The sequence below is a fragment of the Cryptomeria japonica genome, chromosome 10 (assembly GCF_030272615.1).
Source record: "Cryptomeria japonica chromosome 10, Sugi_1.0, whole genome shotgun sequence".
NCBI classification, from domain to species: Eukaryota; Viridiplantae; Streptophyta; class Pinopsida; order Cupressales; family Cupressaceae; genus Cryptomeria; species Cryptomeria japonica.
In genome coordinates, this window is record NC_081414.1 from 480,173,450 (window position 1) to 480,192,414 (window position 18,965).

General features: G+C 33.1%; 1 protein-coding gene across 1 annotated transcript in view; it reads right to left on the bottom strand.

The window, feature by feature from the left end:
• The window catches only part of LOC131039372 (uncharacterized), a 33,768-nt gene extending 18,426 nt beyond the window's left edge, over positions 1-15,342 (bottom strand). Inside the window, exon 1 of the mRNA XM_057972104.2 lies at positions 14,713-15,342. Coding sequence (XP_057828087.2) covers positions 14,713-15,236 — 524 coding nt within the window. The 5' untranslated portion in view covers positions 15,237-15,342. The remainder of the gene's footprint in view (positions 1-14,712) is intronic.
• Between the last annotated feature and the right edge of the window lie 3,623 nt (positions 15,343-18,965).

Genomic DNA, 18,965 nt, shown 5'->3' on the forward strand with positions numbered 1-18,965 from the left:
ATTTGGTGTTCTCTTGTGCATGGTGTTCATTGTTTTATCTTGCATTGCTGCTGATAAGATTAAGGTTACGCTGATATTGATCTGTGGTGTAAAAATTTGACGATTTGCTCAAGACTGATTCACTCTCTGTCATGTCCCCTCCGTGATCATTATATATAACCTAAATGAAGTAATTATTATTAATTAATATAATAATTATCAACAAATTATTACTTGAAATAATTATAAATTTATTTATTGAATATTATTATTTAATTAATATTCTTGAAATATTTCATTAAAATGAATTAATTTTATATTTGAAAATATTATAAATAAATATTACATATTAATAAATAACAGTCTGTAACTGTAATTGATCAATAATGAATTATTAAGTAAACATTCGTTATCATTTCTAACATATATAATAATAAATAAATTCAGAGAACAAATAAAAACAATTTATAATAGATGAATCCTGATCAATAAATAGGATTAATTATTAAATCATATGCTAAGCAGACTGCTGGTGTCAGAGATTGTCCCCTCAACAATGGACACTGATAAGTCTAATAATGCAGCAATTTATATAAGGAGTTACAGTTTAAAATTTTAAAGATAGCATCTTGCCATTACCCATAATGCCAAGGCTGCGATTTGTATTGATGAAGTAATGATTAATAAGTTGTTAGGAAGAATGACGAATTTGAAGGGACATTACACAATAAAGACTATCGTAACTCAGTGGCACCGAATGAAGTATCTAATTAATAAAGAAGATTAATTAGTCATAAGCAAACACTAATTAGAGAACAATGCGATTAAATTAAAGAGGCATGATAAGTAAACAGCGATCAATTTGGAAAGGTGCGATTAGCATATGAGAAGAAGAATTAATGAGTAGTTGCATCTTTTGGTAACGCCACCTGTCTTATTCACAATCAAGATATAAAAAGGCAATTCAACCATTGAAGGTGGGGAATATATATGTTTGTGTTTCATTGTCCAGTATGGGCTTGCTCATAAGAGCAGAAAGGATATCGGATATACTGACAAATGCTGGGATATATATATATATATATATATATATATATATATATATATATATTCCAGTTAGATCGCTCTTCTAAGAGCAATTGCCAATTGCGAAGAAATATACAACAGTTCGAATTGTACTTATAGGTTATTGTTGTGACTACAAACCGTATTAGGAAAGGAATAGAACATTAAGTTACTAGTAGATTATTACATCACGGGCAACATGCTGCAACTACTCATTAACTAATAACTGTTGGATATTAAGTTATGTCTGCGTTCTAATTAAGAATAAAGATTAGATCAGAACTATTAAGTTACATGCAGTAACATCCTTGACCTTGATGGTATGCATGGGAATGTATTTTACTATATGAAGTATGATAATGTTTCTATGCAGAATTTAATATTAATAGGAATATTAACATAGAGTGCAATATGTATTTAATAAGGACAGTGGCAGACCAGATCTGACATGCATCAGATCTGTCTGCCATTACCAGCCAGTAAACATATTACTAACTAGGATTGTTTTAAGTTGGTAGTAGTATTATATAAATTATATAGAAGGATATCAGCTAATACATAAATAATTGGTACTATTACTTTATTTATATATATATATATATATATATCCAAGTCAGAGTAAGGAATAATATAAGGATTGTAAATATAGATATTGATAATAATAAATATAATAATTATAATTAATATAGTACCTTTAGAAATTAGTAATAATTCATATAATTAGTAATTAGTAAATACGTAAAGGATTTATAATGGATCAGAATAAGATTAATTATTTAGTATGGTAAGACAGCAAGTACTTCATAGACTAAAGAAAGGATAGAACGTCCCAAATTTGATTCATGTTAAGATAGTCTTGACTCTTAATCAAGTTAGTTCAAGTCATAAGTACTTTGAAAATAGATTAATTATGGTTAAAATTGACCAAACCCTAGTAGGGGACATTACAAATGGTATCAGAGCTATGATCCTGCCATCCTGCGGAGTTAGTTAATGCTTAGAAAAGGAAACAAAATGAGTAAACAGTTGGGCTATAAATTGCCATGCGAGGCTATTTGAGGTATGCTTCAGCAGCAAGTCCAACTGCAATAAATAGTAATTTATGAATAAATAACAAGATAAATAAAAAATTGATAAACGAAATATCTTTAAATTGTCCTAAAAATCAGTTCCATATTTCTCCACATCCTCAAGGGAGATGGGGGCTGCTAGGGAGGGGCGGAGTAAATCCATCCGATAGGATGCCCCAAGGGTGAAAGACTCATCCTGAAATCTGGGATGCAAGCCCCAAGGGTGAATGGACTGAGTTCAATAATCTGGGCTAATTGAGAGTTGGTGTCAAGCGCCCTAGACAGCCAAAGTCCTCTTTTGAGAAAGGGATGAAACCATGGAGATTAGGGATAATTTTAAGAAGTTATATTACAAAGTTAGTTAGCGACGCTTAATTGAGGTAGTAACATAGATGTTGCCTTTGATAATTGTCCTAAAACTATAATCAGTCTCGTATTTCTCCACATCCCCAAGGGAGATGGGGGCTGCTAGGGAGAGGCAGAGTAAATCCATCCAATAAAAAGCCCCAAGGGTGAAAGACTCCTCCTGAAATATGGGCTGCAGGCCCCAAGGGTGAATGGACTGAGTCCGATAATCTGGGCTACATTAAAAAAGTGGTGTCAAGCGCCCTAGGCAGCCAAAACCTCTTATGTGAAAAGAGACGGATTGGTTTAAGTTTAGGCATGGTTTTAATGGCATCACAAGTTATATTACGATATTTGTATATGAAAATGCTGATTTATGATTATGTATTTACTATTTGCCTGATATGTCTTCAACCGATTGCTCCATTGTATATGTATGTTTGGTATAAATGCTTCTGAGATTGCTTAATGCTGTCATGTTTTCAGCATGATTACATTATGCACCTTTATAATGTATGTTTCTTGTATTCTTTGTATATATATATACTATGTGTATTCACAGATTGCTTCATGTCTTAATGTTTTTTTTTCATCATGCATGCCTTGTATCTTTATGTGTTGCTTCATAATTGATATGTTTTCAGCATGTCCACTCCAAGTGTGTCTTTCTCATATGTGCTTTATACCCTATGTATGCTTGTGTGTTGTTTCTTATCTTGTGTGTATACTTTGTGCCTCAATGTATTGGTATGGTACTTTGTATTTTATGTGAATGCTCTATCTATGCTCCATGCCTTATGTATATTACCTCGAGTTTACTTGTGTGCTATTTCATACTTCATGTATATACTTATGGATTTGTGCTACATGTCTGATATGTTTTTAAGTGAATTGCGTGCCTTATGTATGCTTCTCTTAAATATATATACTCTTCATAATTTGTTGATAATGATGTGTTCACTGTGCCTTCAATATGTTTGCTCCATTGTATGTGTAAATGTATAATTGTACTATTATGTGATCACTCCATGATTGTCTTTCTTATGAATGCCTTGTACCTTAGATGCATTTGTGTATTGCATCAGGTCTTACATATCTTAAAGTGCATATTTCATGCCTTAACTAGTGCATATTACTTTGTGCTTTATGTGAATCCTCCATGCCATGCATATATGCTCCATGTTACAGGTGCACTCATTTGGGTGCCTTATACTTCACATCTATTCATTGTGCTTCAAGCATATTCGTTTGTATGCTTTGTACTTCAAGTAAATGTTTCTTTCCTCGGGGTATATTCATTTGTATGCTAAGCTCAGGTGCTATATACATGTTTCTTCATGCTTTGTGGATTCATGAACACTTTATACCCCATGTGTTGCTTAGCGAATATGTGCTACATGTATGCTTCATACTTTATGTGCTTCATAACTTATGTAAACCCCTGCTTATGCACTACATGATTCATGTGTTACTTGTATTTCACTTGTATATTGCATACCTTAATTGTATTCACCATGCTTCACACCTTGTGTATATAGAGATTCTTATTGCCTTATATGCTTTGGATTTACACCTTATGTGTATTCGTATGTATGACTGAGGCCTTATGTATTCATGTGTATGCTGATGTATTCGGGTGTGCATAGAGTGTTTACTCGGTATATGTATAGATGCTTTACACTTCAGATCTAACATGTATTTGCGACTATTGCTATATGCATTACTTATGTTTATGCTTCAAGACTTCCATGTATACTTGCATGTATTTGCATGACTTTGTTTGTATTACCTCATACCCTACGTAGATGCCTCATGTCTTACATACTTTTAATGCTTCAAGCTTCATTGCTTGCATGTATTCATGTGTATTAAATATATCCAAGCTTCATTGCTTGCATGTATTCATGTGTATTAAATATATCCAAGCTTCATGCCTCGTGACCTTATGTATATTGTGTGTTTACATTATGTATGCTTCATATCTTCACATATACATACGCATACCTTGTATTAGGAAGTGGCTCGGTTTGAGAAACTTGTCAATTGCTTGAGGACAAGCAATTTCGAGAAGGGCGAACTGTCATGTCCCCTCCTTGATCATTATATATAACCTAAATGAAGTAATTATTATTAATTAATATAATAATTATCAACAAATGATTACTTGAAATAATTATAAATTTATTTATTGAATATTATTATTTAATTAATATTCTTGAAATATTTCATTAAAATGAATTAATTTTATATTTGAAAATATTATAAATAAATATTACATATTAATAAATAACAGTCTGTAACTGTAATTGATCAATAATGAATTATTAATTATTAAGTAAACATTCGTTATCATTTCTAACATCTATAATAATAAATAAATTCAGAAAACAAATAAACACAATACATAATAGATGAATCCTGATCAATAAATAGGATTAATTATTAAATCATATGCTAAGCAAACTGGTGGTGTCAGAGATTGTCCCCTCAACAATGGACAGTGATAAGTCTAATAATGCAGCGATTTATATAAGGAGTTACAATTTAAAGATAGCATCTTGCCATTACCCATAATGCCAAGGCTGCGATTTGTATTGATGAAGTGAATGATTAATAAGTTGTTATGAAGAATGACGAATTTGAAGGGACATTACACAATAAAGACTATCGTAACTCAGTGGCACCGAATGGAGTATCTAATTAATAAAGAAGATTAATTAGTCATAAGCAAACACTAATTAGAGAACAGTGCGATTAAATTAAAGAGGCATGATAAGTAAACAGCGATCATTTTGGAAAGGTACGATTAGCATATGAGAAGAAGAATCAATGAGTAGTTGTATCTTTTGGTAATGCCACCTGTCGTATTTACAATCAAGATATAAAAAGGCAATTCAACCATCAAAGGTGGGGAATATAAAAAGGCATGATAAGGTGGCGATTAAATTAAAGAGGCATGATAAGTAAATAGCGATCATTTTGGAAAGGTACGATTAGCATATGAGAAGAAAAATTAATGAGTAGTTGTATCTTTTGGTAACGCCACCTGTCGTATTCACAATCAAGATATAAAAAGGCAATTCAACCATCGTGTAAATGTTATTGCAATTTCCAATTTAATGAACGAGTTATATGTAAGATGGTGTATTTAAGATTTTGGTATTATGACTATGACAATAATATTGTTGTCTTTCTTTTGCTGCAGGTATGGAGGATGAACATGTATCGATTTCAATGTCATCCCCTTTCTTTTGAATGATGCATATATAGTAAGGTAGTCACAATCAAGTGGCACCTTGATCGGACATGTCTTTTAGACATGTCCGACCAAGATGTCACTTGGTCGTGACTCTTACAAATGTCAACCGATCCACTCGGTGTCTATGATAACTAATCGGTGCCATTGTAAATGATAACAGATCGATATAAACATACCCGATAATGAATCGGTATCAAAGCAAACAAGCCCGATAACTAATAGCATTACATATGCTATCGGGTTACTAGCCCGATAGCATTTAGATCAACGCTTAACTATGTTAAGCAAGTCGTCGATCTAATCCATCTTTATCCAATGTCAATATCATAATCATGATCAATGTTACAGTCTGATAAACATATTCAGTTGGGGAAGCATAAATCAAATAATCTAATAGCATAGATGAGTAAACCAAAACAGAATAGAGAAGATTAACGGGTTAGGAAAGTCTTATCTTGCAGAAGCTACTAATGCATTAACACATCGAAGGTGGGGAATATATATGTTTGTGTTTCATTGTCCAGTATGGGCTTGCTCATAAGAGCAGAAAAGGATATAGGATATACTGACAAATGCTGGGATATATATATATATATCTTCTAGTTGGATCGCTCTTCTAAGAGCAATTGCCTTTGGCACACCAAACGATTGCAAAGAAATATACAACAGTTCGAATTGTACTTACAGGTTATTGTTGTGACTACAGACCGTATTAGGGAAGGAATAGAACATTAAGTTACTAGTAGATTATTACATCACGGGCAACATGCTGCAACTACTCATTAACTAATAACTGTTGAATATTAAGTTATGTCTGCGTTCTAATTAAGAATAAAGATTAGATCAGAACTATTAAGTTACAGGCAGTAACATCCATGACCTTGATGGTATGCATGGGAATGTATTTTACTATATGAAGTATGATAATGTTTCTATGCAGAATTTAATATTAATAGGAATATTAACATAGAGTGCAATATGTATTTAATAAGGATACCAAGTATCATGACAGTGGCAGACCAGATCTGACATGCATCAGATCTGTCTGCCATTACCAGCCAGTAAACATATTACTAACTAGAATTGTTTTAAGTTGGTAGTAATATTATATAAATTATATAGAAGGATATCAGCTAATACATAAATAATTGGTACTATTACTTTATTTATATATATATATATATCCAAGTCAGAGTAAGGAATAATATAAGGATTGTAAATATAGATATTGATAATAATAAAATATAATAATTATAGTTAATATAATACCTTTAGAAATTAGTAATAATTCATATAATTAGTAATTAATAAATACGTAAAGGAATTATAATGGATCAGAATAAGATTAATTATTAAGTATGGTAAGACAACAAGTACTTCATAGACTAAAGAAAGGATAGAACGTCCCAGATTTGATTCATGTTAAGATAGTCTTGACTCTTAATCAAGTTAGTTCGAGTCATAAGTACTTTAAAAATAGATTAATTATGGTTAAAATTGACCAAACCCTAGTAGGGGACATTACACGCTCTTAGTCTTGGGGTGTGTTTGACAGCATAGTGATAGTGAAGAGGTTGAAGTTCAGATGCAAAAAATAAATAAAGCCAAAACTCGTAGAAATATAACAGCCACTATGGATTCTTCAAAGAGTGGAAGTCTAGCAAGGCCAGCAAATACAAACCCATTTGAATGTCCTTCCAAACTCCTCAAAACCTATGCAGAAGGCCTATTTAACCCCAAGAAACCTCTCTTACAATTTGCATCACAAATTGATAAGGATAAGAAAAAAAATTCAAGGGGGAGTAGAGTGTGGCTATGCCATTTGTGCAAAATAGACTATAGGGGCAGCTATTCAAGAGTTTGTTGTAACCTTTTGTGAATAGGTGGTCATGAAGTTAAAGTTTGTGAAAAAATAACTCCAATTGAGAAGGTTGAGGTGAATAGATTGCATGCGGAGGGAAAGGTAAGAAAGAAAGGAATTTCATTGTAGAGTTCGCAGCCTAACGTGTCATTGCCTACAAGATCCATGAATGTTGGTATTCAAGGGGGAGAGGATTCTACTTCTACTAGGGGAAAGAAAAGAACTATTGGTGTTGTAGATATCTTTAAAATACAATCACAAGATGTGGCTAATTCTTCTATTGCACCATATTTTGAACCAAAATGTTCAAAGATGTTATAGTTGTTGGTCCCTCGTTGTCCCACTTGGAGAACATAGGCTATAAACCAACCTCCTTGATCAAGAATATTCCAAGATGAGAGTGTTGATCATGGAAAGGTGGACAAATATCAAACATCAACCACTCATCACTATTATTGACACAAGATTAGCTGGCTCTTATTTTCTTAGAGTTTTATATCATTCAAAGAAGGAGGAGGATGCAAACTTCCAATTTCAGATTTTAAAAAATTCCATAAAAGAGGTTGGAGCCTCTAATATTGTACAAGTAGTGACAGATTTAGCTCATCTATGTAAGTTAGCTGACTTGATGGTGGAGGATGCTTGTAAGCACATTTTTTAAACCCCATGTTGTTTTGGCATTTGAACAACACCTTGAAAGACATTGGAAAGATAGATAGGGTGAAGGTGTTGGTGTTAGAGGCTAGATATGTGCAAATGTTAATTTGCAACCATCACACTTTACTTTCTTTGTTCATGACTTTTCCAAGAAAGGCAGTCCTCGAGTCCATGGATACAAGCTATGCCAACTACTTCATTTTGCTAGAGGATGCTTGATGTGCAAGAGGCCTTACAATTAATGGTGGTTAATTCAACGTGGGGTAGATGGTCAAATGCAAGCACTACAAAAAAAAGAAGTGTGAAACAAATACTGTTATATAATAGTTGAATTGACAATGGGTGAATACCATGTATTACATTTCTCTGCAATCTGAATATTGTATCTTGAAAGGTTTCTTGTTTCTAAGTAAGATATTCTAGTGAATTTTGGAAAGCTTTTCTTGTAGATAACCTAGAAAGTTTTGTTTTGTTTTTGTATGGGTTATTTCAGTGATATCAAAGCCTCTTTCATGCCAGCCTGTGAGTGTTTGGTTCATGAAAATAGGTAACTCCAGTAATTACAGAGGGAGGCTATGAGTTCAATGCTATTATTTCCATTGTTCGAAGCCATAATTGCAAGGAGGACAAGACACATAATCCCTAAAGGAAGAACGACAACCAGAAGAAACTGCTAAAGAAGTGGAAAGATATCACGCTGAATATAATAACTTAAAAATAGGTAAGAATATTCAATTGTTTCTTATATTTTCATTTGGATGCTTTGTTTGATATGGTAGATGTTCTTAATGTTCTTAATGTAGCATTTAGACAAATCAAGCCACTTAATCCCACCTTGGGAATACTATTTGATATCCTCCATATCAACATAAGCATCCAAATGAATATTTGGATGCTTATGGTTGTTTATTTGCATTAGGGTTTGGTATGTTGGGAGTTCTTTGCATTTTCATTTTGGAGAAAATGAAAATGAAAACTTAAGACAAAAATATTCATGGCGTAAGTGGTACCATATTTCACCGAGCATTATTCAAGAGTTTTTAATGGACTCCACGTTAATTAGCCCATCCTAATTAACCTTTTGCTCAAGATAGTTATAGAAGAGTTGATTTTTTCACTCAACTTCAAGAGTGAAAAAATAGGCTAAAACATTTTTTGGATGCTAATTTGATTTTGATCCACACAATCATATTGGATCAAAGGTTAATTAGGATGGGCGCCCTTTGGAAAGTTCATTCTTAATGAGATCCCTAATTATTTGAATTAAATATGGGTCATCCTTTAAGTGGCAAGATATCACACTGAATATAGTAACTTAAATCCAGTCATCCGTCAAGATATGACCTTGACGAAGTAGAAGAAAATATGGTGAGCAGCCTTACAAGGAGAATTTCAGAATGGAACAAAGGGATCAAGAAAGATACACATTTGAAGCCATCAAAATCTTTAATAAATATTTAGGGATTTTTTATTAAATCAAGTTGTACTTCCTTTTGATGATTATTTGAGATATCTGGATTGGATAAATCCAAGCGAAGGGGGACTTTATGACTACATAAGATAAATGAGAAAAAAAAAAGAAATATTCAAAAGCAGCAAAGGTGAAACCTGAAATGATGAAGAATACAAAAGCACAAGAGGAGGTCAAGAAAGAAGTGGTGATAGTAGAGTGTTAAAAAAGATCAGAGTCTCAAGATGTCAAACGAGAGGACTCCTTAACAATAGAAGATAGTAATGTCCAGGAAACATCGACCCAAATTTTAGGTATAGACATAATTGCATCATGTAATCATGATTTGCAATGTATGAGAATGATTGGACAATGTGATACTATGCAAAATATTAGTTGTGATATTGTGAAGATCGGATTGTTTGAGATTGAGAGCCATGAAAAGGAATTGCAGGTTTATCTAGAAAACCCCATAATTATACACACCGATTACACAATGGTGGGCCAAGAAACATTCAAATTCCTTTACTCCAAGATTGATAAGATCGTTGATGGAGTTTGGATGAAAGATGTTTATCTTGTCTCGAGGATGCATACGATATTCTTTGTAAAATCCCTTGGCTAATCTGACCCTGTTTCGCTTATTTGAACCTCAAGGAATATTGTCAAACACTTGGCATACAATGTTTGAAACCGCTGTTATGATTTTTTTTATTGTCTTCTTTGGGTTTGTAGGCTGCAAATGAAGTTATGGAAAGCTTCTAACAATGCAAGGTTGTTATAGAAATGATATACTAGCTGTTTTAGACCTTTACACACACATGTAATGACTGAAATTAACTAGTACAGCTAGTTGACATTAAGACAAACACTTGTCATGCATCCCAATGTATACCTACAGCCATTAGGCATTTAAGCAAACAGTTGGCATGAAGGCTAAGTGGCTGATCAATGTTGAATGTTACCATGAATGTGGAATATGTAACTTATATCTCCATTAAACATATGCAACCTCCAAATATTTCATGATATAATCATAATAGCAAATGATGCAATGAAGTAATGATTATCTAATACAATGACCATAGATAGAAAACCTGGAATTTCAATGGCTGCCTTGATATATTGGTTTGATTGTCCTCATACACGAAGCCCTTGTCAAATATATATAGCTGTTCACCTTTCTAAATCCCCTTCTATAGAATTCGAGCTACTGTAGCGCATTGTTCATGTGCACTGTTCACGGCACTGTAGCGCACTGTAGTCCCTTTCAATCTACAAACAAACTCTGAAATAAACCCTCCAATCAGCTCAATATTGACTCCTGAATGAAGCCAACTCTCACAAGCATAATCAGATGATATTGCACACCCTCTATATGCTGTTACAATGAAGAAGCCACGCTCTCCAATGCCAACAAGCCTTGAATCCTCCAGAAACCCTTGGTATTCTACACTTCAATACTCCAGAGAAACTTCAATCAAAAACTCCAATCAAATAATCCAGTTCGATTCCTTTTGCACACTTATATTTCCTCAACAAGTTCGAACTTCTTCAAAAAGCTCTTAATTAACATTAAAATGTTATAATATTTCATTTGCATCAATAATGTAATTAAACCTTGGGTTATGTGCTCATAAATTATTAATAAACTTGGCCCCCTTCTCATGATAAATAGACCCTCATTTAAGTGCTTTATAATATAAAGTCATTTTATTACTTAATAATATAATCTCCAAATAATTAATGTTTAATTGAACCAATTAAACATTAATATCTCCATGAATACTCTGTATTTTTTAATGTCGTCTAAACTAGGAGCTAACAGGAGGAGACTGCATATGATCATACCCCCTTTACTAAAAATAGCAAGGGTCCATCTCTAACATCCCAAAACTTACCAAAAATAGTAAGTACAGCAAATGATCTCCTACTGATGCCAAACGAAGACCAAACTGAAGCACTCTAAACACTAGAGATGATACCAATCATCATAGCTCTGACTACTAAAGAAGCTGCATCCCTTAAAGGACCCTCTATCCAACCTTATTAGCCTACGAGGGTCAAGATAATAGGCTAATCTCACTGTGAGTTTGATACTCACAAAAATGGGGACATTATATTTTTCAACAAAACATGTTGGAAGAATATGATGACATTGGGATTTGCATGATTGATGAAGTGCTTCACAGGATGTTGCAGAAGGGCAGTTATACTAACATCAGTTATGTCAAAGTAGAACAGCAAAGTGGCAGAGCAACAATTCTCAGATTGATATGAGATCCCGATATTTTGTTTTCGGCATACAAGTGCCAAAAGTAGTTGGTTTGGCATACAAATTCGAATTGCTTGAGGACAAGCAATTTTGGGATGGGAGGACTATGATTTCCTTGGTTTAAGGCTGGGTCGGCCAGCCCAGTATTTTAATTAAATAAATAAAATTATTAAATAATTAATTCTTTGGGCTGACATTCTAAAATGTTGGGTTGTTGCTGTCTTAGGCCGACCTGAGAGGCGAATAGCATTAAATAAATGGATATTATTAAATAATTTTGTCCTCATCTAGGCCTGGGCCAACTTCTACCTTTGGCCGACCTGTTTTCTTCTTTTGGGCTCGAGTTAGTATTAACATGTGAGTTTGGATTGAAAATAGTATGCTTTTTATGTCAACAATTTGTAGTAGCAAAGTTGAACACTCCTGAGACAGAAACCTCAAAGGTTCTAGGCAGGTAGGATGATTCCCCTACCACGTTTAATGCCATTCATACGATCTGGGAGATATACTCCATCTAAAGTAATGTGCTTGTGCCTGAAAGGAAATGCAGTGGGAAGGCAATAAAAGCAAACCTAACCTGTACACAGCTAAGCCTGGACTGAAGGGATCAATTCACCTATTGAAGGGAGTCAAGAGTCTGAAGGTGCACATGATTGGTCATATCAGAAATCTGAACGGCTTCCGGCTTATTTGTAAACATGGGTACTATTGTGACCCATAGTTCCTAGACTCAGCGAGTCCCAAGCCAAGTGACCCTAGGCAAGTCCCGGCAAGTCCTTGTGCTTGGACTCGGCTAGACTCAAGAAAAAAAAAATTAATCTCAAAAAATGACAAAAAAGGAAAATTTTTGATGTTTTGTCCTTAAAAAATTCCTTCTATCATTGGGTTTTTCTCACATCTAACACCTTGTGTGGGTCACTGAGGCTATGGATCCTATCTTTAGTGACAAGGACCTTGATTGGGTTGACCAAGCAAATAGAGAGGCTGAGGTTGTAGCCATGGCAGAGGAGGAGGTTAGAGCACGAGCATACACATGCACAACTAATGTTGGTGAGGGTGGCATGGAGTCACGGACAGAGACTATGGCTGCTGAATCATCCAAGACCTACCTTAGACACCTTCATAGGAGGGATGCAAGTTCCTTTAAGCCATAGACTTGTAGTTATTATTTTGATATTTGCGTGGAACATTTGATGTCATGGATTTTATATTCCATGAGTTTTGTATACATTTGACAATATTTATATATCTAAGTTTGCTATTTCCTTCAGCTACAATTTGCGTTTATACTTATGTGATTGATGTATACTTGTGTATGTGATCAAATTAGCTTCTATTTGATGATGTTATTGTGCCTTTAAGTTTTATTAAATAAAGGGTACATGAAACAAGTTTTAAATCCTTAAAAATCTCTAAATTTCTTGGGTTTTTCACTTTGCCAAGTCCTGCCGAGTCTTCGCCAAATTTTTTTGCCGAGTCCCGAATCCCAAATCGAGTCAAGTCACCCTTGACAAGTCCGCGCCGAGTCCAAGTCTCGTTTCTATGATTGTGATTTTGCACTCCTATGGTACAATCATATGAAAGTTGAAATTGCACTTTGTTTCTGAGAATTGTCATAGGCTTTATTCTGCTGAAGATTATCAGTGATCACTGTGTTGTAAGTGTGGCTAATAGCTGCAACTGTTATATAATAATTGAACTGACAATGGGCGAATATCATGTATTACATTTCTCTGCAATCTGAATATTGTATCTTTTAAGGTTTCTTATTTCTGAGTAAGATATTCTAGTGAATTCTAGAAAGCTTTTCTTGTGAATAATCTGGAAAGTTTTGTTTTGTTTCTGTGTGGGGTTATTTCATCAACAAGCTCCAATGTGCATTATCACTCAACGAGCACCATAGCACATCATTGCATCATCAGCTTACATCAACATCTACATTTAGCTACAAATTAGCATCTTGCATGGTTGCTTGTTTTCCTTGATCCTTTCATTGAAATCGTTAAATCAGAACCTAGGGATTTGAATAAAGGAGAAAATTCTAGTCTGCCAAACTCCTTTTAACATCACCACCTGCATTAAATTCAGGCTCCAGGAGACAAGGTGAATTGGTATTAGGCTACTAGAACCTGACAAATCATTTCTGTGCACAGATGTCAATTCCGTGAGCAAGATTCATTTCCATCGGCATGGAGATCATTCCAGCATGCGTGGATTCAACCCAAGGTAGAACAAAGGTCACTTGGTAATCTGTCAGAGCACCATAGAATCATATTTGCATATCAGAGTATAGTTTGGGTCGTTGAGCAACAATCTTCAAACACACAACATAAAGCTAAGTCCTTATCCTTTCGCGTCATTTTGAAAACAATGCTTTTATATTTCAGTTATTGTTCCAGCTCATTAATCTATGGTTACTTGTCTCCTCGTGTTAAGTTTATTGCTTTCCTCTAGATAAGTGCGGAATCCTCATAAAGAGAGAGATTTTGAAAATAAGCTGAACTGCCATAGCCTAACATAACTAAAACTGAACAAATGGAATTGAATTTCGACCATATGAAATTAAAAATTAATTTAGCAAAGCGCACCCAGTATAAAAAGGCAAGAGTTAAAAAGCTGGATTTGATTGCAGTCAAACCGAAAAATGATGTATCTTCTATACATATATCAGGGATAAGAAACTTTTTAAACATGGCTAAGTTTTTGCGGTAAAATAAGAGAGTCAAAAGTGAAGGTTGCCTAGGATAATACCTTACTATATCAAAACGATCCCGACCAAAGTTAAGGCAGGCATTTCTGACATGATTATAATCCTTCAAAATGTCGGAATTATTCAAAAAATCATTCTCGTCATCGTCTACAAAGCCTTTGAAGTAATCATTTGCCACCAAATATCCCATCAAAGCAGTCCATTCTGGCCATGGATACTGAGATTCTGCTTTATTCTTCTCCAAACTAACTCCACCAATCACCTCATCCACTGCTTCCCGTTGTTCTATTTTGTGGGTTTCAACATTTTGCTGTTTTATGTCATCGATCTCGAATTGTTCGATCTGTTCTGCAAGAAATTCCAACCTAGAGTCAATGGGTGCTTCATTGGATAGCAGGGCACGATGATGAGCCACCCCCCTATATGACCCAAATATTGGTATCCGGTTAGAAAGAAACGCAGGAAGTATACATGTGCTTCTGCAAGGCCACTGTGGCAGCAATGGTGACAGCGATAGCGGCGCATTCCTTCTCAGGAGGACCAAAAACAGCCTGCTAAAACCCATTTCTTCAGCAGCAGCACGAACTGCAGCGATTGGAAACTGCCAGTTATTGTTATTGAGGGTTTAAAGATTTAGTGATGTTTATGTTTACTTCTATCCTAGCAGCTTTGAAGAGGAGGTAAAAATATTGTTACATTCTAAATAATCTAGGGTTTCCTTATAATTCACATAGTTAGAAATGAAGAAAAGGTAAATTTTATAAAATCTTTAAAGTTCTTATTATGAAGGAATATCTTTGAAGTATATTGATAAGCAGTATATTTTTTATTAAAATTAGTTCACAATCTTATTTTTATTATTTTATTTTCTATTTAATTTATTGGTATATATCATTTTTTTTTTTTACATATATTTATTTAAATATATGTTCTTTGTTTTGAGATTTATAATTTTATTGTTTTTGTTTCTTTTGCATCATTCAAAATTGATCTTATGTCATATGAAAATGTATCTCTAATTTGAATTCTAATTTTTATACCACTTTTTCACTAGTTATTATTATGAATTGACTTAACACAAATGTGAATGTGAATGACATGTTACAATGTCTTGATATTTCAAAATATTCAATGCACATTTTATTTCAAAGGTTGGAACAAAATAAAATTATTTAGTAAACATATCAATTTATAAAGGACAAAAAATCAAAATTTGCATTATCTACATGTTGGCCACATGCACACATGTATACGTTGCCTTCAAATATTCTCTCTTAGATGTAAAAATGAACCAATTCAAATTTGTGCATCAAATCCATGGTGATTTGGATCAAACCCACAAAATGTGAGATTGAACCACAAGATATTTTTGCACCTAGTTAGATATTGAGACATTCTTTGGGTAGAAGCTATTAATTTTTGTAAGTGGTGAATTAATTTGGTGCAGCATCAACATCATCTCCACATTACCTCTTCTATAATTGAGTATATAATTTATCGCATTTATTTCTTTCTATTTATTTATCCAACTCTAAAATTAATTTAAATTAATACTACTAAATTATTTTCATTAAATTTGCTAGCCTCTAAGATTATTTATGTCATTAAATATATATAATTCAATTGTCGTTTTATTTTTATTGAAGAGCCTTTCAAAGTGTAATTTGAAAATAAATTGTGTATGTGTATCTCACTCTAATTTATGTAGAACAAATATTAAAATAATAATAAAAACCTAGGAATTATGAAATAAAATGATAATCAAAATAAATGTTATATGTCAATAGACCCTTGAGTCTATTGGTGAATTTGAATGGTTTCATATGAGCTCATAAAGGATCAAGTATTGTTGAGTACAAGACCCCACCACCACAAGTGATGAAGTTGGCATCAAGTCGCAAGTAACTTTAATGTATACCCATCAATCTTTGGCTCTTAGTTAAAGAGGTTTCAATGTAAGGTTTATGCTCTCATATTAGATAGAAAAATGATTATGGAGAAATGGTATAAAACCCTCTAATAATAAATAAATGTTATAATCAGCTTAAATATTAAAATTAACTTAGGTAATTGTATGGGTATTTAGCTCTAATTTTGGTTTAGATGTCTCTATCCAAATGTTAGAAAATCATTTGCTAAGATTTAGGAATTTTGTATCATCACTCACTTGTAAACATGATTGCACACAATTTGGGTACTTACTTAAATATGAAAGTGATCTACATGAGTGTGAACTTTGTCCCAATGTATGGAAGTGAATATGTAACTTATAGGCCTAATCTAGTTGTTTTCTACAAACTAGAACATGTTTGCCTCAATTTTGGCGTTTGGATTTGGAAAGCATAAGGGGTGTTTGCAAACACATTTAAGAAATATGTTAAATTGCAAGGATTAAGTTCTACTTAATCAAACCCCTAGCAAACCAATTGTGTAGCTCTAAGTAATAGGTGTGGTGATAGCAATAAGTGTACAACAGAACTAAGATGATGTGCTCTAATACTTCTCTTATAAATATTGTTGAAATGATCTCATAATGTTTTATCAATAAAACTTGCACGATCCTTGATGATTCATGTATCTGTATTAAAAGGATGAATGGATGCTTTAAATGATACAACCACCCAAACCACAAATCAACAAAAAGTGTGTGTTAGGTTAGCACTAGGGATTTTTTTAGTCGTGAATCTTCGCCAATTTGTGAATAGTTCATATCATACAATTCAAAATTGGTTAATACATTGAAAACCATAGGGTGACCAAATCACTTGAATTTTATGAATTATTTGTCTAATACATTTCAATTCATCATTAATTTATTTTATGAGGCATATGTTTAAATTAAATTTGTTTTCTAATAATAACTATGTATTTTCAATGTTGTACTCAATATTTTTCACCTATAATTTTGGATGCATGTATTAATTCACTCACGTATTCACTGATACCATAAAAAATTCATTATGTATGAGGACCCATTTTACCCAAAAAAAATAAAATTCAATGCATTGGAGAACTCATTTTGTCAATAACAATACAATTTAATTATGTATGAGGACTCATTTTGCCAATTCTATTATAATTCAATGTTGATTGTAGGTTCATAATCGCCTTGAAAATTACAACATATGTGGTTTATCGAGGTTCAATTTGCCCAAAATTTACATGTATCATTTTATAATCACGTGGGATGCGCCAAAATTTATTACACCATTTAAAAATCCCATGAGACTCACCAAATTTTCACTATACCAAATAAAAATCTCTTGGAATTCACCAAATATTGATTGATACAAATATAAATAATTTTTTAATTTATTTTTACCCTTTTTTTTTGGTTTTGTGTTTTTTATTAAGATCGTAGGCGAGTTACAACTACATGAATTGTTGTATTAGCAAGTCAATAAAAAATCTAAAGGCAAGCGATATTTTCTTTATATTGTTATAAGATTATTTATTCCTTTGACATTTTTACTTCATTCTTACATATGACATTGAGTAGGGAGACATTCAAGGCCCAAGGAATCAAGAATCTATATTCTATGATTCCTTCTTAGATAAAAATAATAATTTTTGCAACTTTTATTTCACAAGAGATGTTGAGAAGGAACGAGACTCCTAAAAGTGGTAAAAAGAGATCACAAAAATGAAAAACCGTGATGTCATACTTTAGAAATGTTTAATGTCCATGAGATGGAGTGATGGACGAGGTCGCTACATCTCATAATTTTTACATCATTTACTTTAATTATCAATCTAGGGTGTGTCCAAGGCTATCTACGATAAGAAAGTTGTTTTGGGGGGTTTCTTCAATTGATATTTCTTTTCAAAATCCTCACCTTGTAGCTGCTTGAAGTGACTCTTAAAACTAACGTTTAAACTAACCAATAGATTAACTATTGATTCTACTATGTCTTAACCTAAGCCATGTTAAATAAAATTAATCTTTTTGTTGATTAGCCTTACTTAAATCAAAATGCACACTTGAAGCAATAGAGTTTTACTACACTTACTAAAAATTGGAATCTAATCTATTTGTAGAAAATAAACTTTACTCTAACATTGGGAATTAAAACTATTTACACTTGTATAAATAAAAGATTATAACTAGACTTTCTAAAAAAGGAAACTCTAAACTAATGTTGTAAGAAAGAAAAACACACAAATAGAAATAAAGCTAGACTCCATTTTTCCCGTATTCATCCGCATTCTAATGGGGTAAATTGGAACTTAAGATTTTTAATTGTATGCGGGAAAAGCGAGGCGATGAAACTTAAAATGTGAAAAATGAAGTTCA